This window comes from Seriola dumerili, unplaced genomic scaffold (genome assembly GCF_002260705.1).
Source record: "Seriola dumerili isolate Sdu_G_001 unplaced genomic scaffold, Sdu_1.0 BDQW01000025.1, whole genome shotgun sequence".
In the NCBI taxonomy this organism is placed as follows: domain Eukaryota; kingdom Metazoa; phylum Chordata; class Actinopteri; order Carangiformes; family Carangidae; genus Seriola; species Seriola dumerili.
The window spans coordinates 7,621,938-7,645,219 of record NW_019174280.1 but is presented as its reverse complement, the minus strand read 5'-3'; the positions used below and the strand labels follow the sequence as shown (position 1 = coordinate 7,645,219).

The window sequence follows — 23,282 nt, the reverse complement described above, 5'->3', positions numbered from 1 at the left end:
TTACACAGCAGTTCTTCGACTGTAATAATAATAATATGGACATTCTGGATGTCATGTTGTGTGTGTTACCTTGTGTGAAGGATGCTGACAGTACGGTCACATGAAGGACATTGTTTTAAAATCTACATGTTACATTTCAAACATTCTATGGGATAGAAGTTTGGGATTAAACTATTGCATAGGAACATCTCATGAGTTACAGAACAGCTAGATATTTAATTTTACATTCTTCCTCAGATCTGTGTCTGTGAAGAGTGTTCTGCTGGTCACTACCCAGGACTGGAATGTGGGTTGTAGTTAATGACTCTTATATAGAGAGGGACAAAGGAAGTGTGTGTGTGTGTTCATGCATGGCACAGAGAGACCAGGATTCACACCTTAGTGTTTATCAGTCCTTTTGGTGTCACTTGTGTTGTCACACAATCAAATATCATTAGACAGAGTCTTATTGTTACAAACTGGAGATTTTGCCTGTATTCTCCAGTTGCCTGGTGTCCATTGGTTGATCCTCTGGAGCTGACCCTTTGACCTTTGGTCTGGTTCTGTGTCATTCAGACATGCTAAAAGCATGGACTGTTTGTGGAAGAGGGGTCCTTGGTCTGTGTTTCCTATCAAATTTATTTTATTTTTTTTTATGAATTTTTTCGGGCTTTTTGTGCCTTTATTGATAGTGCAATAGAGAGAGACAGGAAATGGGGAGGCAGAGAGAGGGGGAATGACATGCAGCTAAGGGCTGTCTGATGCGGGACTCGAACCGGGGCCAACTGCAGCGACTGTAGTGTGTGTGTGTGTGTGTGTGTGTGTGTGTGTGTGTGTGTGTGTGTGTGTGTGTGTGTGTGTGTGTGTGTGTGTGTTTTTAAGTGCAGACAAAAAGTGTGCAAGTCATGTGTTTGCATGATTGTTGGTGTCCAACAGACAGCAGGGTGATAGTGGAGGTGTGGGCACAAGCCTCACAGTTTCTGTGATGTGCTCTGACACACAGATGGCAGCTGACACAACACAGATAGACTGCACTCTCTCACCCACTCTCACTCATCCTCCTGTTCCTCCCATCCAAAGTGGATGTTTACTCTCCTGTTCGTTTTTATGAACCTCTATCTTTTTCCTGACTTGACACTAAAATTAATGCAAAAAATATTATCTCTGAGTAGTTTATTTCATGTTATTGAGATTTCCCCCCACCTAGCTGCTAATGAACAGTCTTGGCAAATGTGAAAAATGTTAATGTAAGCAAATGATGCCTACATTTGTGTGCAAACTGTTTTGAGTGCCCCCCCAGGCCATAGCTGATTCACACGGTAGCCCTGTTTTCCTCAAGCCAAATCACAACCTCTCGGTTCATTAATTCTGACAGGAAACAGAGGGCTATGAGGGATTGATTCACTCACATACACATGCTCTCGCTCTCTTCTTGTGTCGGTTCCAATGGCAGTATAGAAAAAAGATCAAACTACTTTCAGACATGGGGCTGCATGCAAATGTCTTTATATATTGATGCGTTCTGGTTTAATGACACTCAACTCCTGTTGAGGGAGCTTGCGAACCTGGGGGTTAACTGTAAAATAAAGGGAGACAGTCAGTGTCAGATATCTTCACATATTAAGTATGTCAAGGCTCATATTTAAAGTCAACCGAGGATAGAGAAACCTAGTGTTAACTAAATAAAAAAAGCCAGAAACAAACATAATACAATACTAAGTTTTTACAGTTGCACTAGTAGCTCTGTGGTGTTGTACTTGGATACAGTAGTGCTTTTAGCTAAATAATAAATGTTATCATGCTAACACACTCACAATGAAAAGAGGCTAATGTTTACCTTGTTCACAATCTAAGGTTAGCATTTCCGCACACCAATGTGTGCTAATAAGTACTAAATATTATGTACAGCTGAGGCTGATAGGACTGTCATCAGGTTTGCAAGTATATGTCAGTGAAGTATTGGATGAATTAAGGCTGAGGGATATCCCAGAGGGCATATGTACCAAGTTTCATGACAATCCATCCAATTGTTGTAGAGACATTAAACTAAAAACCCACACTGTTAACCTCCTAAACTGTGATGATTAAAAACACTTTGATTTAGTTGCAAACTAGCAGTTTCTCTTTTGGAAAACAAGAAAAATTTCCCCGCAAGACTTCCACAGTTTAACGCTCCATGCTGAAGTGCTTATGTTTCTGAGGGTGCGTGTGGGCAGCAGCAAGAGAATGCAAGAGAGACAGAGAGATAGTGTTCATGCGAGTGAAATAGCTAGCTGGGGTGTTGCAGGGATTAATGTGAATTTGTAACTTAAGGGCACGATCGAATCTGGAGCATCAGCTCCTCTCTGCAGGCAATGAATGCATTGGGTTTTTTTTTTTAACTAACTTCCATTGCATTCCACTACACACACACACTTTTTAAAGGTTACAATGGTGTTATTGCTGGCCTGTGTTCTGTAAGGATGGCTAACAACTTAAATAAATGCTGCAGGTATTGTTAATATTTCTTTCCTGTCTGAAAATGCTCTTCCACTATGAGCTATTTGAATATCAAGGCTTTTAATAGTTAATGTGTGGGATACCTAGCTTTTGTTGAGCATTCACTGTTTGCATGCTATTCCAGTGGTGTTGTAACTGCAGCATGATGCACCCTTCTGCCTCTTAATGGATCTTTTTGTCAGCATTGAGGTGCATAGAGCCCGAGTGGTTTTGTTATCTGAGCGAGGCGTTTCTTTTCTTTCCTCCATCTAACTCTCCACTCTCGTTTCTCACTCTATATATGCTGTAGTTTGTATCTCAGGGGAAATGAATATGTGTCAGTATCTCAAAGACTGGCAGCCCATCCATTACAGTTTATCGCATGTGTGGGTGTGTGTGTTTGTGTGTGAAAGAGAGAGAAAGAGAGCAAGAGCGGTATGAAGAAAAGCGTGCTTCATCATCCACACTCCCCTGTAGGTAACCATATTAGTAAATTGGCTGTGATGCCTTGAGCACCTTCTAGATGCTTAGATTGCATCATTGGTGTGAATTGGTAAAAGAGAGAAACGGATGCCAAGTATTACCTGTTCACTGCATAGGTCATGGTCGAAAGATGGAGGCTATGTGGTCAGATTCAAGAAGAAGGGGCCATAGATTTATGCTATCTTGACTTCCTGTATCCCTTATTGATTCCTGTTTTTGACATTTATTCCTCTTTTTTTTTTTTTTTTTTATAACATCTTGATATTGCTCCATTGTGGCTGTTTCATAAACAGAGAAAAACAACACACACACAGGCTTTTACACCTGTACTGCCACAGAGCAAATCCAATGGAAGGCTACATGACAGCTGACTCTTCACTGCATCCATTCATTTTTGTGGTCTCTGCCTCATATGTATGTTTCCTAGTTAATGTTATAAAGTCAGGGCCCGAGGGATATTATCTGCTTATGCACCACGTTTTCTCAGCTCATCTGTGATGATGTCATCATCAAGTGACATATTCTTAGCTGTTGAACCCAAGTTCCATTTTGTTTGAGGACAGAAATGGAAAACAGTGCCGCTTATTTTTGGTTTTCTGTTCTTCTCACTGTCTCTCCTTCTCCTTTTTAGAGATGAACTTTTAGAAAGTAAAATCTACAATAATGTATGAAAGATACTTGACTTGTGGCATGTTGGGTGACATGTTACTTCATAACATTGATTATGGGCACTGTCCTTTCTTTTGAGTGAGCCCCATGTACACTGTCCTGCTGCCATAATGTGTATTAATCTGCCACCAAAAATAGTTCCCAACAAATGCACTGTTTACTCCAGTTTGAGTAACATTTGCCAAAAAATAAAGTGTCCAGCTATTTCAGAAATTTACTTAGTCTTTTGAAAAATTGACACTATATATTCATGACTTGTTTAATGTTTTAAATTTGAAGGAAGGGGCTTGGGGCTGAGTGCACCACACAGGGGAGGGAAGTTCCAAAATATTGAGTGATGCCCCAACACTTTGTTGTTTTTGGTTATTTTGTTGCCAATTTAAAAAAAAACGAATAACAGCAGCCTGAACCTTTTTTATAGGTTCTCCTCTGAAACATGGAATAGATACATATAGCAGAGCATATGTTGGATTACGTGCTTACGGATACAAACTAAATCAGCCACCAATCACAAATAATTATGAGGTTTATGTGTGAATATCATTCAGATAATGCGCAACCCACCCTTGTTTTTAACACCTGGTTTTTAATGTATATACTTCCTCCATAATGTAGGTTAAAAACAGGTACAGTATATTAAGGTTGTGTCTATTTTTTCATGTGCTCTTTGCGCAGAGCAGGCAAGCAGGTGGGGAGGTGGCAAATCCATCTACTGTCAACATAGATAATCATGGCACATGTGACTATATATTTCTAGGGCAACTGTCCAATTTCTCCTGTTGTTATCAAACATTATGGTTGTTACCCAGGTGGGTCAGTCAAGACAAAATGCCAGAGAGATGTTACCTACTTACTTTTTTACACAATCGCACCGCATGGGTCACTTTTCCACCTGGCTGACATTGAGTTATAAAGCTGATTTGTTAACATGTCAGTCAGCGTGCAGGGTGCCAGCATTAGTATGTTTTTCTTTGTCCAGATTACATATTCAAAGGCAAATCTAGTTGAAAGTCTGGCTTGATTCTTTCATTCACAATGTCTCTGTCTACTCTTCCAATGTGTCTTTCTTTCCGTCTCCCTCCCTACATAAAAGAACACAATCCTACATTGTTTGTTCTGTTGTAACCCCGCAGCAGCATTTTAGAGATGATTGTCCCGGCATGATGAAACAAGCCCTGTCAGGAGCTACAGCCGATTACATGGCTTCATGTGGTGATCAGTCTTTGTGTATAAACACTTTAAAAAAAATCGATGCAGCGCAACATGTTGATGGATAAACTCCTACACTATCTTAGTAACAATGAAAAAGCTCTGTCTGCCTTTTCTGTCTGTTCTGATGGAAAGCTTCAGAGGAGAGATATAGTCTGTTTTGTTTTTGTTTTTTTTGCTGATGAACTTCTTTTTTTTCTGTCCTTCCTCAATCTCCTCTGCCTTGGAGATATAATCGAACAATATACAACCACTTAGAGAATCTTTTTAGTGTCAGTCCTAATGTCATGGTCCATTTTAAATCCTTGATGGTGAATCACACATGTAACGAATTCAATCAGATTCTTGACCTCTGAGACTGTTTCAGACGCTGAGCTGCTTCTGACCTGCACATGTTTCTCTACATCAGAAATCCTGACCCATTCAACTGCAGGATAGCTGTGCTGTGTTTGCGCTAATGGCCCTTAGAACTTATTTTCCTGATCCGCCCCTTACTCAAAGAGATGGGGTCTCACTTTGAACGCGCTATTATCTAACAATTTTAGACGGCCACTGGTTATTAAACATGAGATATTCCTGATAGTCCTGAAAGAAGATTAGCTTGTTTTTTGAGTGTTACATGTAAACAAAGACATTTTATAATGATTTAAAAGCTGCAACCGCTCTGTGGCAACAGGAACAAACTGTTAACGCAATATTGACATATTCTCACCTGCGTGTTAGAAAACAGTCGCCTATTTACACATTCCCCTGACACGGAGTAACTTCAGCGAGTATTTGGAGTTATGTTTCTGGCCATCTGACAAATGTAATTCCAGAATTAACTCTACTTTTAACTCAGTTTTTGGTGTCTAAAGGAAAACTTCTTAAGGAAATAACTGGTTCTCCAGCAACTAAAAGCTCTACTGTGTTCACCAGCTAGTTCCTAACTCATTTGGTGATGGAAAACGCACACTCGATTTATCGCTGCAATTTTACTGAAAGCAGTTGCTTTCTGAGTATTGAAACAAGGTTGATGAGAGCAGAGAGAGTGAACCAAAAGAGTAAAGTCACAGTTCAATCAACAGTTCCATCAAACCAATGGGCTAAAAAAACTGAAGAGCTGAGAGGAACTGAAAGGTTGGGTGATAATTCATAACTACGAGCAACATCATTTACATTATGTTCCCTTTGATCTGTTGCTTCAAAAAAAAAAAAGATTATTGCAGCTTTAACTTTGTGGTATATTTGGTTACAAAGACAAGGTTCTGAAACCAGAGGATAATGTAAGAAGGGCCAGAAAAACGGCAAACAGTAGATGTTGTTTTAAGATTTTTATTTTTATTTTTTTATTATTTTGTGCAGAATTGAGTCTTTTGGATTTTTTTTCATTTATCTTTTCTCATCATGACCAGCTGTTTGTAGTAGTCCTTATGCCCTTTTGTATCCTGTAATCAGCTTCACTCAGCAGTGTCTGACCCTTAAATTTATGAACCTCCCCTGATGTGGTCCGAGGGGTAATTACATCCGCCAGAGAATGAGACACATGTTAGTCCTTCTATCTCAGCAGGGCTCAGTTACTCAACCTGATGCTGGTATGTGTGTTTGCGTGCATGTGTGTCTGTGTTTAAACAATGCTAATTGGCACTCTGAGTGTTTTGAGTCCACCTTTCCCTGAGTGTCTTCTGTGTCACCACTTTCTCAGACTGCCAGTCGATTTAAACCCGTCCCCTCAGCATCTGTTGCCAAGGACATTATCGGACCCCCAAAGAGAATATTCCCAAAGGCTAATTCACTCGTCTCCTCTCGTACTTTATCTAACAGCCTTCTCACAGGAAGCTGGATGCAACCATTGCTTCTAGGTGTCATTTAAATTCAGCATGACTTCAAATGCCAAAGGAGATGCAGCAGGAAAGCATCTAAAGTAAACTGGAAAAAAATATCTTTACACACCTGTATGTTTTTGACAGGTATGTCATATGAAGAGGTAAAAAGAAAAATAAATGAAGTTAACACCTGTGTGTGTGCAAAAATGAGGTAAAACATCAAACGTAGGTCATTGACCCCTGTGAAAATTGTCCTTTAAAAATTGCCTTCAAGTGACAGTGTGGGAGTCTACTTTTTTAAAGCATCCCTTTTGAAGTGTAAGGTTTGTTGTCCCAGGGGACTTGGATATGGTTTTTCATGTTAAGATGTTTTTCTTTTATAACAACGAGACAACCTTGATTAAGAAGGCTTGCTTTAGTCTGAATGGAGGTGTGTTTTAATCACAGATCCTGGATCTGTTTGCAGCTCTCTAATGAGGCCTACTCCAGCTGGAAGGCTGTCGGCGCGGTTGCTTTGATCAGTGGCCCATGGACACAGGATTACACTGCTAACACACTGCGCTAATGGAGCCACGGGGCAAAAAACACACACACAAACACATATCTAAACGTACACATACAGCACGCACACTAAACACAAATGCAAATTTAAGAAATATACATATAAATACGCACACACCCTCAACCTCTGACAAGGGCACAATCCCATAAGCCAGTGTCTTGTTGTCATGCAGCCCATTGTGTCAGGCCCTTTCATCTGGCTGCGCCTGTTTGTGCCAGTTTGGGTCGGCTGAGTTTTAGGCTTGGCGTTGAAGTCTCTGCCAAAGAGGGGCTCAGTGAGAAAGGTCCAAAGCTCAGCATTGACACACAGCCCAACTCTAGAGACTAATGGCTTGTAGCTCCCAACATATGTTGCTTTGTGTAATTGCTTTAATTGCTGTCATTGTACGTAATGGTTGGTCTTTTTCATCTTCCCTGGTGGTGTAGGCATTCTGCTAATTATATCTGTCAGCCCTGGAGCCAAAACGAGCATTTCACTGTGAATTCAGAGCAGTGGGAACTTTAAAATCAGAGTGTTTCTGTATAGAGTTGGTGTGTGTGTGTGTGTGTGTGTGTGTGTGTGTGTGTGTGTGTGTGTGTGTGTGTGTGTGTGTGTGTGTGTAGGTAGGTATAAATGACAGACTACAGAATGTTAGAATAATTTAGAGACTCCCCCATGTGGATCGCTTTAATAGAAGTGAGGTCATGACTTTATCAGTCAAGTCTGAAACTTTATCTGCATTTCATCACATTTCTCTTGATTAGGATCATGTCTTAGATTAATTGTAATATATCCGAGATTTAAATTACTATAAATCTATACAACAAATCAAACATCAAAATATCTAAAAATCTCTTTTTTTTCTCTTCAGGTACGACACCATCACCAACCAGTGGGAAACAGTGTCTCCTCTGCCCAAGCCGGTCCATTCTGCAGCAGCCACAGTGTGCGGAGGTAAGGTCTACGTGTTCGGAGGTGTGAATGAGGCCGGGCGCTCGGCAGGTGTCCTCCAGTCCTACGTACCACAGAGCAACACCTGGAGTTTTATTGAATCGCCCATGATAGGTAAGACAGGTGACAACACCCACAGTTTTTGTCACAGATTCACGAGCACATTCTTTCACACACAAGCCTCAACACAAGGTGAAGCGATGTTATGTCCTCGGGGGATGTGCTGCCATTGTTACATCACCTTTTGTATTCTGACAGAGCTGTTGTTTCCTTTTTAAACCAGTGTGTGCCAGGATGTGGTTCTATATTCCCAAATGTGTGGTCTCTTTTCCCTCATTATGCCTTAACATTTTGCATTTGAGAGAGAACGATCCACTCACAAGCTAAACTGCTCTCCTCCATAAAAAATGAAAAACAGGATTATTAACCTTTTTCATTAGCAATATAACAGCAAAACTGGAAAAGGCATATGTTGCAACAACATTACTGTAACCATTTATATGCATTCATTCTTTTAATCTTTGGAGTCTTTGGGCTTCCATTATGGTTGTCCGGTTGATTAGGAACTCGGGATGTCGTGGTGAAGATTTTGGACGGCTCAGCAGCCCTGTACATGGTATTAGCGCCTAATCCTGATTTTAGTGCTATATACATAAGCTTTATTGTTAGGCTATTATTTGTTATGTTGTTGCTTTTTAAATGAAAAAGATGGCAGTTTTAAAATAAATTAAATACTTCTTTATCAGGCACTCAATTTTGTCAGTGGTGCCAAGGTGCAAAGCGGTTTCTGTCCAGGATAAGGCACATGACGCACAATTTCCAGATTACAATTTTCACAGAATATTTTGTCTCTGAATGGTGATTTTATGCTTCGCTAGATTTCTGACTGCAAGGATACGTTAACTCTACCATTACCCTAACCCCCTAATGCCCCCCACTGCCCCCCTACTGATAGCCTCTCCATGTTTGTTTAGTGTTGAGCTGATGACAAGAGAAGTAAGCTGTCTGCCATATTTACAGATCCCTTGTGAAATCAAAGAAACATTGCAATACACAGGTGCAAATGGTGGAAAAGTGAACAAGCCCCATTCTTACCGTGTTCTCAGGTAGTGAGTTTTGGCAAATGACATCCCTCCTTAGGTCTTTACACACTGTTGAATAACACAGTTTAAGATTGGTAGAAATGGTGTCAATATGGCTGCCATTAATTTCAATAATCAGAACAGGTTATATCAGTTGTTTTACTGTAAATAATCGATTAATAAGGACACAAAACACAGATTTATTGATTTTTTTTATTTTCATTTATTCATTTTCTTTTGTTTTTGAAAATATCCAAAATTAACACGAGTTTCCATGATGGATTACAAAGCCCCTGGAAGGATTATAATCACAAGCTTATTGTAATGGAAAAATAGTATGACATTTTTTAAAGTAGGTCCCTACGTAAATCCGTTATGGAAATATTAATCAAAGTATCAGGCAAGTGCTTTTTCCAGTCATCCACTGTAGTGACCTGAGTGGTTTAACATTCCCTGCACGTATTGAAGTGTAAAACAAGAAGGGCCTGGCGGCCTCATGAAAAAAAGAAAGAAGAAAAAAAGTGAATGTAACGGTTGTGGCGGTTGCTTGCTATCCCCTGCAGTTGGCTTGTTAGTAGCATGATATTACAATATTAAGGTTACTGCAACATCGACATCAGTGTTCTCACAACTCAACCCACTCGAACACCATCCCACATCATGTACTTGACTTCTCCGGGTGAAACTATAAACTCCTGATGTCTTTTGAAGGCAACATAATGTCATACAGTTAGTCTGCAGTATTACACTTTGTGATCAGTGGATGACCTTTTCCATTCCTGTTGTTTTTCCTTATTGTTATCATCCTACTCAGTACTTCCCATCTTTCCATGTTATTGCTCTTCCATTACAATGTGAGGAACCTAGCTGAAATGATAGGTGGGTCCGACCACAGCTTCTGACATGTTATTGGCCAAACTCTGTATTTATTCACCGCACAAACCTGCAGCCACGTTCCATTCAGAGCCACTGGGGACCTGTGAAGGACGCAGCACCAGAAGAAACACTTTAACCAAGCTGCCATATCTCCAAGGTAGCGGGAAAAACACCCAGTGAACAACTCTGCGTGATTCAAAACACTAACAGCTGTGTTCACAGTGCAAAGATCTTAACCACAGGCAGTTTTTTTTTCACAGAAATATGTCCTTGAAAGATGCAGTATAGGAATGATGGCTATTGATTTGAAAAAATGTCCTGCTTGTCGATTTTTTAACATTTGTCCACTATAACACACATAAAAACATATGTGACATTTCAACTCAACCCACAAAACCCACTGTGTTAAAACAATAATAAAACAAAGTTTGACATTTTAGGAAATGCACTCATTAGCTTTCTTGTGAAGAGTTAGTCAAGAAGATTGATACTCTCACACCTGTTTGTTAAATATAAGGCTATGGCAAGAAGCCAGTTAGCTTAGCACAAAGACTGGAGACAGAGAGAGAGAGCCTGGCTCTACCCAAAGGTATCAAAATCCATGTCCTACCACCTTTAAAACTCATTAATTAATATGTGACAACTTTTTTGCTTAATCAATACACAAACCAAAATGTAAAAACATAATTTGCTATTTTACAGGGATTAAGTGCTGAACTATTTCTTCTTATCTAACCCTCTACAACAAAGCAAATAAACAAAATTCCCAAAATGTGGAAATATTCCTTTAACGTTCCAACAGAAATAAATACTGCAAAAGCAAAAGAAAAGAAAAAAGCTGTTTGCATTCATTGAGATTAATTTTCCACACAATATAAATTCTATATTTGATGCTGAATTATCCCATTTAAGACATTGGCACATGATGGATTCTCAGGGAAAAGAGCCATCCAATTGCTGCTTTTAAAAAAAGAGAATCATTATCTCAGATAGGGGCTTACTGTTGCAGGCAACACTGAGAGCAGTAGGCATCAGAGAGAAACACTGGGTCAAAAATGTATTTAAATTCAAATGTTTCCTGACAAGAAGTTGTTCTTGTGTCATTAAAGCACAAGCACAGAGGCACTTCCTTCAGCACCGTGGCCCAGAAACTTGCTCACTATTATTACTGCCTTTTGAGAGAGACTTCTGCGAGTGAAATGATGATTACGTAACGGGGGTGTTTGGGGCGAGAGCTGAATGGTATTAAAGGGTTGACAGAGCAGCTGGCAGAGGAGAAATGAGAGAAAAGTCTGGTGAGAAACACTCAAATGCACACACACACACACACAGATGCAGACACACAACCTCTGCTTACCTCATATCAACCATACATCCCCCCGGGGGCACAGGTACACAGCACATGAATTATGTAACGAGCCAGGAGGTTACTCCACTCCGCGCGTGTGTGTGCGCGCATGTGTGCTGTTTGTCTTTGTGTGTGTGTGTGTGTGTGCATGACACACGTGGACAGACAGACCGTCATCTGTCAGGGTGTAGATGAGCCTGCGTCTGACAGCCAGTGAGCCAGGAGATAATGGACGGGTTTAGTGCTTCCTGTGAAATTGGGCCGGCGATGATTTTAGTGAGCGGGTGGGGAGCACTTCTCGATCAACCCTCTGCCTCCCTCCATCACTCTCTCTCTCTAATCTCTCTGTTCATCTCTATCTCTCCCCCTCTCTCAGTCTCACTGTCTCCCCCTCCATACACCTCCTCGCTCTGTCTCTCAGCACTGTCTTATCGACTGACACAAATACAGCTGTGTGCGTTTTCTGTGACTGTGCGCCTGTGTGTGTATATGTGTGTGTGTTTTCCCTCTGCATGGACCATCTCCCGCATGGCCTGCAAATGGGTTTCACAAACACTTATCAGGACTGACTTCCTATCTCTTGCAGAGTGAAAAATAATATTACTCGTGCCAAAAATAGTCCCTTCAACATGTCTATTGAGATGCACAGTGTCTCTGCAGGTTCATTCATCTATACCTTCCTTTGTCTTCAATATCTGTCTACCAAGCAGTATATGTACTGCAACATGGGAGAATAACTGAGCATGCACACATGCAGTAAACTATTTATGAAGCCTCATTGCTTTTCTTAAAGGTCAGCTCCCCAAAATTACCAAAATGCCAAGGTTTTGAGATATTTGTCTCTGAGAGTTCTGCTTCCACCTCAATAGAATGGAGGTGAAAGGATTTTTGTTTGTGGTGCTCACAGCACAGAAAGATGACATTTAAAAAATCAGCCTGTAACATCTCTTTAAAAATGTCCTTGCCACTCTGATTAATCCATAGAGCTCTTTAATTTATCATTTCTTTTGGCATTGCAATATAGTATGAACAAGTACAATTTCAGCAACTACTCTCTGAAAAATATCTTTTTAGATTTGCAATCTATTGAAATCCCTGCTCCCATTTGGTTTCTTTACTCCATTAATGCTTTTGAAATAAGTATTTTTTACATACAAGATCTGTTTCAAGGAGGTGAGTCTCCCACTTCAATCCATGTTTTTTTTCCACACAGTCACTCTTACTCAACCAGACAGACTCCTATTCATCATCTTACATAGCAGTTCTTAATAAGAGCAGTTTTTAATAAGAAATAGTGACCCCCAACTTGTGGAACTCTGTATCTTATTTGATTAAAATTAAATCCCAAAGTCCAACAGAACATGTAAGACTTGAATCTCTGTTTTAAATATATATATATATATATATTTGGTTATGCTAGCATCATGGCTTGAGGGATGTCCGCCCACTACTACTGGATGGATTGCCATTAAATCTGGGACAGAAAGTCATGTGTCCCTAAGGATGAATTGTTTTAACTTTGTGCTACCATTAGCCCAAAATTTCAATATGTTCAGCTTGGTTATGGCCAAATCCCGCAAAACTACTGACATCCCTATCAACCTCTGCTGTACTAGGGCTAACACACTAAGACACCAAACTAAGGTATGGGCCACACTGCTTACCTCACCTGTGTAAGCCAGACGTGAAACTTTTTTTTTTTTCATCTTTCACTATAGTTTATGTCTAGGGTGTATCTGAATGTCACAATTATTAAAAAAAATGTATTTATTTTTAGCCATTTTAGAAATTACATGTTATTAAAGGAGAAAGTGTAAGCTACAAGTAAAGAGCCACAGCAGAAACATTGTGTAGGATATAATTATATTATGTCAATATGTGAGCTGCAGCAGTTCAGCGAGGTAGTCGTCATGCACAGGTAGAGGTAATCGGTGTGGCCGAGGCATCAAAAACACTCAAAGACTCACTTACTGTCACACATCTTTTCACACAACACATGGAAACACACAGAGTCCCCAGCTGGCTCCCCCCAGTATATACCCAGAGCCCTTCCCCAGGTGACAGACAAGGTCTCCATCGACTGGTCGGCTCCAGGGACCGAGAGCAGAAACAATGCGACCAGATTGCTTTATCAGGAAATTGACTGTAGAACAATTACTCACGCAAATGACGTAGAAGCCAAACAAGTATGGCAATTGAGAGGTGGAGAAAGAGGACGGGAAAGTAACAGAGCGAGAGAGGTGGAGATGTTTCCATAGTTACCTAATTGGACATGTCCCCCCACCCATTCTCTATCACACTGAATAAAACACATCATCCTCTTTCTGCTATTTTGGCCCGTCATTTCAAAGGCTGCTCTTATTCTCCTCACACCAAATAAAAGGACATTGTGTGAAAAAAATTTGTTTTTGCTGCTCCAATTACCTTGTTGTAATCTTATCTAAGCTTCTGGCAACAGGAACTGAAGCTTCTTTGTCCTATTTCTCCTGCTCCCTCATGCTCTCTGCTAGGACGCAGGACAGTGGAGAGGATACCCAGCGCCTCGTCCTCCATCTTTTTTGTTGGAGAATGTCTTGTTTATTTCTTCTTCCTCCCCCGTCTGTGACCGACCGCACGTTTCCATGTCGATGTAGTGCCGCAGCTTTGTGATGACGATTGCTGTTTGGGAGTCTTTATCAGCGAAAGCAGTCTTATCTAGATCTATATAGTATACAGTATTGGTTTGATTGAGTGAGTTGTGATATATTTGTGTGTGTGTCTGTGTGTTATCACTGCTGTAGTGTTCTGGTTTTATAGGATCAGATATCTGTTGTGTTGATGCAGGAATCAGATAGGAGAGGATGTGAGGGGAACAACAAGGTGTTTGTTTAGACAGAATCCACAAATTTCATCAAAGCTGTGTGTGTTTGTGTGTGTGTGTGTTTTTACTTGTTTGCTCGTCCTTGACCTCAGCCTGAGGGGTCCCAGACGCGGTGACTAAGCTGTTTTATCAGGGTGTGAGAGGCTGCGTCAGTTCATGTTGCCCCGCAGGCCCAGCTGTACTTCTATCACCGCTGCCGTGTTGAAACCTTGTTTTGCTGTCTTTTTTTTTCCTTCCCTTTATTCATATTTTATGTGTGTGATCAGTTATAGATTCTTGACTGTTTTCTAACCTCAGAGCAGTGAAACCAAACAGAATCCATTGTGAGACTTGAAGAATAGCAAAGTTTGTCTCAGAATTAGAAAGTTTTCAGCTGACACAGACATTACTACTCTACCTGTGTCTGTGTTGTTGGACGGACAGGGGATAAATGCAAAAGCAAAGTGGTGGAGAGATCTTGAACCCTGACAGCAGTCCTTTCAGTCTTGCCAAATGAGAATGAGATTCACCTGCGTGGAGCTCCTCCAAGCACTCCAACCTGCCACTTAGTGTTGGGCCACAACAGAGAGGCACCAAGAGATGGTGAGAGTGTCTGTTGGGGAAGAGAGAGAGGTTTTTGCTTTGAGAGGATCCTGTCAGGGCTGCATTATGGCAAAAATCATAATCACAATTATTTTGATTAATATTGAGATCACAACTATTCAGAACGATTTCTCATTGACTTTGGAACAAAACAAATATTTCAAAACAAAAAGTGCTGTGTGTATCTTGTTATTCCCGTTATATACAATATAAGTTAAAGATATTTTAGGATGACCCCCCCCCCCCAGAAAAAGCCTGAACCAGCATCTGTGTGTGTGTGTGTGTGAGAGAGAGAGCGCTGCCCCGCCCCTCACACGCAGGGTCAGAGAGAGAGAGATGCAGATGAGATGCAGGGAAAAGCAAAAATGCATCATAAACGAATGTCATCATAAGAATCGGAGTTGGTGAATGTGAAAGAGAACTTTAATGTTGCAACAACAAATTCGAAATCTATTTTCCCTCCGTACCGAGAGCGGAACCGATAACGTCGGATGGTTTTTGTAGGGAGGCTGAAATTTGTTGTGAAACAGAACGCCGCACAATAATCGTTGTCCCTCGACTGTCTTGTTTTCATAATCGTTTGAGGCCAAAATCGTAATCGAAAATAAAGTTCGATTAATTGCAAAGCCCTACATCCTGTTATTATTCAGCCTCAGGTGCCGAGCAGAGAGAAATGAGTGCTCTGTATTTATCGGACCTAACACAAAACATCATGTACACACACACTGGCGCGCACTCACGCTCACGCTCAGAAAGACTGGCAGTGGCATATCAATGAGATAAAGGTAAAAGAAGAAAATAAAGATGTCAGACAGAATGTGAGGAGGACCAGTCAGTGGCAACTTGCTTCTCAGGGGCAGAAATTGAAGCTGATGTGTCCGATGGTTGCAGTAGACGTTCAGACTGGACTGCAGAGTGTAAATGATGAGTGTGGTAATAGACATGAAAAAACTGTCTGTCAGTTAGTCCACCACCTCAGGGTAGACTAAAATATCTTAACTATTGGATGGATTGCCATTTTGTACTTACTTTCATGGTCCCAAGAGGAAGAATCACCAATGACTTTGGTAATACATTGACTTTTCCTCTAGTGTCACTGTGAGATTTACATTTGTGGCTTTGAGCAAATGTCTCAACAACTGTTGGATAGATTGCCATAAAATTTGACACTGACTTTCCTCAGGATGCATTGTAATTACTTACAATTCAATTCGATGGCCTTTAGCTTCAGTTCTAGTGCCATCGTCAGGTCAAACTTTGACCCAGTTCTTTATAGCCAAGTAAACTAATAATATTCCTCAGTCTCAGCTTTACTTTGAGTTTAGTGCTAATGAGGAAATGTTAGCACGCTAACACAAAAAACTCAAGACGGTGAACACTGAAAACATTATGCATGCTTAACATCAGCGTGCTAGCATTGACATTGCGAGGATATTAGCATGCTGATGTTAGCATTTAGTTCAAAGCACTGCTGTAAGCAGCCTCACAGAGCTGCTAGCGTGGCTGCAGACTCACAGTCTTGTTGTTACAGAACATTATGAGTTATATACTTGCGCTGAGTGGCTCATTCACACAGTCAGTATGAGGAGTAGCAGAAGCACCTCTCGTCTCCAGAGGTGACCTGTTAATTAAACATGTCCGACTCCTCTCAGCAGCTGGAGAAAAGACAGAGAAAAAGGGGAGGTGGTTCACTACACAAGAGAAGCTTTTAGGCTTCCCATCGCTGTTATTAAGGCGTCAGACTTTACTCCTCCTGTTACCCGTCCCCAATGAGGGATGTCCGTCCATTGTGGCAGAAAACAGCGAGGACGGCAGCTCACGGCCAAGTGTTGGTGCATTATTCATGCTGCTTGTAAATTGGCCAGCTGCAGTCTGCTCGAGAGAAATTGCTCTGAGTTTGAAATACACTTTCTCTTCCCACACAGCAGGGCTGCTGCTCGCAAGCTGCAGGTTTCCAATGGCGTCGTTCCACACAAACCACTGTTTCATTTTGTTTCCCATCATCTGTAATTCTTCAGCAGTGCTGCTTCAATGCCTCTGTTTTCTTCATGTGCTATATACTGTATCAGATTGAATTATACAGTATGCACAGTATCCCACCTGTTCACTCATGTATTTCCAATACATGTGCAGTGTTTTTTTTCTTTTATTTATTCATTTATTTATTTATTTATTCTTTGTGAATCTATAGAGGTGCCAGAGGGCGTAATGCAATTGTGAATTATTGGGACTTAGGTAACTCTTTTATATTGCTGCCAAGCCCAAACATATTTCGGAGCAGAACCCAATAAAGCCGTAGTGATTTATGAACTCCACTTTTTCACTGGTTTGCCATCTATTCTGTTTTTTTTCTTCCAAAGCAATCTTGAGAATGGCACATCTGTAAAGTGATAAGGAGAATGTTGATGATGATTTTTGCATGTGGCCTGGGGACCGCAGGGAAAAGAATGGGGGGAAAAAAACATTGAGACCATTATACTGAATGGAAATTTCTGCTGTGTGAGAGAATGACATGCAAACAAAAGCTGTGTTTTCTTTAACAAAAATCTCTCCTCTCCTTCCTTTCTCTCTCTCTTCCTCTCATATCTTTAGATAACAAATACGCCCCTGCAGTGAGTCTAAACGGCTTTATATTCATCCTGGGAGGAGCCTACGCTCGAGCCACCACTATCTATGACCCAGACAAAGGCAATATCAAGGCTGGTCCCAACATGAATCACTCTCGGCAGTTCTGCAGGTAAGAGATTATTAATGTTGCAGCACCGCATGTAAGTTAAATACCCTGTGACATTATTGCAAATCCTTAAAAGATACAGACGGGTGATAAATCTAAGGGAAACCAACATAAAGTGTCTTAGTAAGGTGTTGGGCTACCACAAGCTGCCAGAACAGCTTCATTGCTCCTTGGCATTGATTCTACAAGTCTCTGAACTCTACTGGAGGGATGAGCACCAATCTTCCTAAAGATATTCCCTCGTTTGGTGTTTTGATGATGGTGGTGGTCCAAAATCTCACATTGAGACCATTCCCATCAGAGTAGAAACGTTTGATCATAGGATAAAGGTGATCACTCAGAACAACTTTGTATTGATTTGCAGTAACTCTTCCCTCTAAAGGACAAGTGAACCCAGACCACACCAGAAAAATACCCCCCCCCCCATCACATCCTGCATTGGCATTCTCAGTCATCTGAGGAAGAGTTGCTTTTCTGTTTCCCCTTCCATATCACACGAATGCATGAGCATCACAGTCATTAAATGTGCACTGTCGACCCTCTGACCGTATGTACTGACATCTTTACCATAGATCTAAATGCAGATGTCACTCTAGTCACTGTTCCTACTGAAACACCAACCAGCTGAGCAGTCTTTGTGATTGAAGCTCCTTCCCCCAACAATGAACCCTCTTTTAAAGTCACAGATCTTTCCCTTTTGCCATCTTGATACAAAATCTGAATTAACTGGGCCTGCTCAGCATTTTATACATGATGCCACAGACCATGATTGGATGGTAATTGTTTAATAGTACCATGCAGTACACCTGTGTGGAAGCATCTGCATTCATTATGTTTCTCCACTTTATTCAGGTTTTTCCTTAAAATTGTCCTAAAAAATCTGTCTGTATGTAAATTTTAGGATTATCAGTAATCTGTCAGTCTGGTGTTATAACACACGTAAACTGTTGCACAGGGAAAATGTATTTGAGTCAGCTAAATAAGATTTGAACACCAGTTGTGGGCTGACAATGTTTCTGGACGATGCATTTCAGTTGTGAAACTTCTCCCTCAATAGAATAGTTTTCTAATTCATGGGCTTGATCTTTAAATTAGCTTGATCAGTAACACAGACGCTGTGTGTCACACTGAAAAAAACAAACCGCATTTGTTCAAAATACAAGTACTTTGTTTGATTAAATCAACTTTCCATCAAAGCATTTCATTCTGTTTTGTTGTATTAGGCGTTATTAGGGTGATATATAAGTCATTTGGATTTTTTGGTTTATTTGCATGTGTAATACAAGTGTAAGTGTAAGGTTTGTGTTCTAAAAAAAGTAGGAAACTATAGTCTACACCTGTAACTTTAATGGAATTTGTGGACACATAATGGCTGATAAAGGGAGATAAATGAAAACTAACAACAGTGGGATCATGTCCTAATATCCCAGTCAGCTCAAGCCACTGAGGTGTGGAGTGTGCTGGATAATGAACTTACACTTTTCTGGGCCCGAGCTGTTTTTTTTTTTTTTGTTTTTGTTTTTTTTTTTTTGCAGAAGCTGAGAAAGGAAGAAGCATGCGTGAAATACATTTGGGAAGCAATTACAGACAGTGATCTTATGTGCAGAATGTATAACATAAATCATGTTGTCAGAGTTATTGATAAGCTGCACCAGCACACGCCAGGCAGCTGTTCTGCTACATTTAACTAAGTCTGATGCAAGAGAGGAAGAGATGGGGGGAAGGAGGGCGAACAACAAACACGCAGAGCTGCCAGAAGAGAACTACTCAGAAATAGCACTATCTGCAGTGCATGCTCCTGCACAGAAGATGAAGTCTACCAGGTCATTGTGCAGGAGAGCTGATATTCTCCCCTCGCTGCGTCCGACCCTCTGCAGACCCGCACCTCCCCTCTGTTTATCAAGAAGAGCAGCTCCAGGCTTTGCCCTGCACGCTCTCCATTTTGGATCAGCTGTGCTTTCTCTCTGAGTAGATTTAGGCTTTATGTAATAATCTTTTTCAGTCCCAACAGTGTTGTGAATTTCTGCAATAGGACTGCATGTTGTTCGCTGTATGTGTGTGTGTGTGTATATGTGTGTGTTTGAGCGTGCACCTTATGTAAATGTAGATCGTTCCAAACCCCAATAGGAGTACAAAGCCCTAATCAGCTTACAGCCCAAGTTTTAATCCTCTCTGCACACAAACTCCTGTTTCTGTTTCTCATATCAAATGAGCACATTTGTACAGATATTTGCTTTTTCATTAGTTTTCTCTTTCGCCCTCAAGAGGGAATGTAATGTGTGTGTGGGGTTTTTTTTCCTACCTTACAAAGTAGCCTTGTTGGGCATGTTGAGAGCATGTTTTAGAGATGTCAAATAATCTCAGGCGTGGCACCCAGCACGACAATCAGCATGCTTGTGAAGATGTTTTCTTCTGTTTGCCTTTGTTGTCTGGTCACGATTAACAATAAGAGCAATATTCCTGCTGCTGTGACTCATACTGTAGCTATCAAATAGCAAGGCCACATTAGGTCACACTTGCTTTCAGCCACTTATCTTCCTGACATTGATGACCTCTCATTATTTGTGCCAAAGATGATGTGTTTGGTAGCCACATGTGTTTGCCAGTTGAATGTTTTCATTATGAAACAGCAGCAGAAGGAAATATTTGCATGAGCAGCAACTTAATCCAGTTCTGATGCACTGTTAGGAACGGTAAACGTTTATTCCACCCCTAACATTAATGCTGAGATATTTACTGAATGAGAAAACATTATGGCTAATGAAATAATGCTGACCTTCAATGGTATCAAAACGGTTTGATGTAATGAACAATCTTAAAGGAATAATTTCTTTCTGGCAGTGTGAGATGAGGACAATGAAACCACTTCTGTCTAATCACTGAATATAAGGCTACAATCTGCAGCCAGTTATCTTAGCACAAAGACTGGAAACGGGGATACTACTAGCCTGTTAACAAAATCTGCCTAAAACTCAACTATTAACTCATTATTATCAGGGTGAATAATTCATACAATAACTGCGGTGTTAAAAACAAAATTTCATGGTTTTAATGGGGGTTATGTGTCCAGCTGTGTCTTTGCTCTGAGCAGTTGCCCAGCAACCACCAGAAACTCAAGATGGTTATTGGTCGTGCCCAAGAAATAGGCACATAACCCCCTGTAAAATGGGGATTTGTGGTTTTCACACTTCAGTTTTTGTACGGATTACACAAATGACCCCAACAAATGGATGCATAATCTCCCCCCAAAAAAAGCCAGGCTAGCTGTTTCCTGATTTTTGGAGTCTATGCTAACTGGCTGCTGGCAGTTGCTTCATATTTAATCCACAGACATGAGAATAGTATCAACTGTGTCATCTAACTCCCAGCAGAAAGTGGATACACATATATTCTAAAATGTTGAACTATTCCTTTTAAGGATTATAACTATAGGAAGACAACTGAACAAAACAAATTGTGTGATTTGCAGTGCTGTGATCCTGGACGGGAAGATCTATGCCACAGGAGGTATCGTGAGCAGCGAGGGTCCGGCCCTTGGCAACATGGAAACCTTTGACCCTTGCACCAACACTTGGGCACTACTGCAGTCACTGCCCTGCCCGCTCTTCAGACACGGTTGCGTGGTCATCAAAAAGTACATCCAGAGCGGCTGAGGGCGGCTCATAGCCGATCACACTGGGTCGACGCCAAACACCAGCTGAGCTCCGGTTGTGGGACAATGTGCGACGGCAGCTTAGGGCCGGGCCGGTCGGTCGGTCAGTCAGACCTCTGGACTTGACGCCAGCATCCATACATCCTGTTACCCGTCCCACCCCCAAAAGCCCTGTGCAGAATGTACTCATGTTCAACTACTCAGCCATGTCAGGTGGCCATGCCTAACCTCCAGTACTGTATGTGTCATGGTAGTAGTTCATCCTCTCATCCACCAGGCACAGGGACCCTCTTAGTAATTTACAGCTCCTTGATTTTTAACGAAGTTGTAATTTTTTTTTCTCAGTTCTGTCTTTTCCAGATCTCTGTAAACTCACCGCCTCCCTGTTTCTTTAACACACTGTGACTCAGCGCAGTGAAAGCCATCGCAGGTCCAGATTCTTGTCCCTTTTTTGAGCAAATTGTCTTTGACAGGTGTAGGCTTCATAGTCATTCATTAGAGAGCAGAGTTTCTTTGTGGTGTATGAACATTTTTCAGTAGTGACATCTACAGGACAGGAGGAAACGTGAGGGGAAGGACTCAGACTGTTTTCCTCTTCATCAGTGGATTTGACAAGTTTCATCTCTCTCCACTGTGCCATGAGGTGAAATTCCTACAGTGAGTGTGGATTTATGAGGTAATTTCAAAAACAGATTCAAACTCTGTGTAACCCTGTTTTTTTAATGACTTGCTAAACATAGGAAAAACCATAGTATATGGGTCAGGTAAAAAGAAAATTTTTATTTTTCCTTTGTTCTTTGAAATTCCAGCCTGATTGAGATATCATCTGGAGGGTGAGTGGCCTGTTTTTTCCCCTTGATTTATACTCTCAAGCTCTCTGGGAAAAAGAAAGCGGTGGATTTAGAGAGAGGGAGAGGGAATTCCTCCCTTCCGCTGATGTCTGAGCAGATGTTCAAGTTGGGGCAGTTCCTCCGGATAAAAGCACAATGATCACCTGTGACTGTTATCATAGAAGTTATCTGTTGATCCATGTTTTCCTCTGTCTTTCACCAGTTTCTCCCCCCACCTCCTATTTGTTTTGTAAAATGTGTTTCATTGCAACCCACAAAAGATGTTGGGTTGGTATTCTGTAAATACAGGAAGGAAATATGTATATTTTAAAACCTGAAGGCAATTCTGTATAAATGTTTTTAGAAAAAAAACTGATAGGTTGGATTCAAATGGTATGTCTGTAAATCTGTACCCAAAAAGAAGAAATTAACAGTTGTTATTATTGAAACCTAATACATATACCAGAACAATGAACACGTTGTCAAGTCTGTTTTTTTGTTTTTTTTTACATTTCAGTTTCCTCATGGAAATTGCTCTACTTGAATCAGGTAAGTGAGGTTTCTAATGAGCATTTACCACAGCACACGGGTGAAAAGAACATTTTTTGGATTTAAAAATACCAAGGGCATAGTTTTGCATGCGGACGGTAGGGACATGAAGGACAGAATTGTTCCTACCAATATTTGAGTGAACTCAGTCACATTATGTTTTGAGTGAAGTCATAGTAGATAATTCCAATGTGCACTCCAAGAGGCCACGTCTCCAAGACAACTGATTTAGGCATGCTAGCATTTGATTGACTGAAAAGGCGGGGGCTATCTGAAGGCTCACGTCATGTGAGAATATCGAATGGTACCTAACATCACCAGAAAAATGTCAACTGATGTTATTTAACCATGTTAGCTAGCGTTAACTAGCAAGTTAACCCTGGCTTCTGTCTTCTTTAGGCTAGTAGTCAGGTTGCTAGTAGAAGTAAACATAAAATGGTGGATATATCAGTGTGAGTTTAATTTAAAAAATTTAAAAAATCCCAAGAGAAAATGGAACTGTCACCTCACAGTGAGAAGGTTCTAGGTTCAAAACACGGGCCTGGGGCCTTTCTGTGTGTACTTGGTATGTTCTCCCTGTGTCTGCGTGGGTTCTGTCTGAGTACTCCGGCTTCCTGCCACAGTCCGAAGACATGAACATTAGGTCTTTTGGCA

At 40.9% G+C, this 23,282-nt stretch overlaps 1 protein-coding gene across 2 annotated transcripts in view; it reads left to right on the top strand.

Annotated features, from left to right (window-relative positions):
- Positions 1-22,528, top strand: part of klhl29 (kelch like family member 29) — a 202,229-nt gene extending 179,701 nt beyond the window's left edge. For both annotated transcript variants that reach the window (XM_022770029.1, XM_022770038.1), the window contains exons 13-15: positions 8,036-8,229; positions 17,456-17,600; positions 21,067-22,528. In XM_022770029.1, the coding sequence (XP_022625750.1) occupies positions 8,036-8,229; positions 17,456-17,600; positions 21,067-21,250 (523 nt within the window). In that variant the 3' untranslated portion in view covers positions 21,251-22,528. The remainder of the gene's footprint in view (positions 1-8,035; positions 8,230-17,455; positions 17,601-21,066) is intronic.
- The last annotated feature ends 754 nt before the right edge of the window (positions 22,529-23,282 follow it).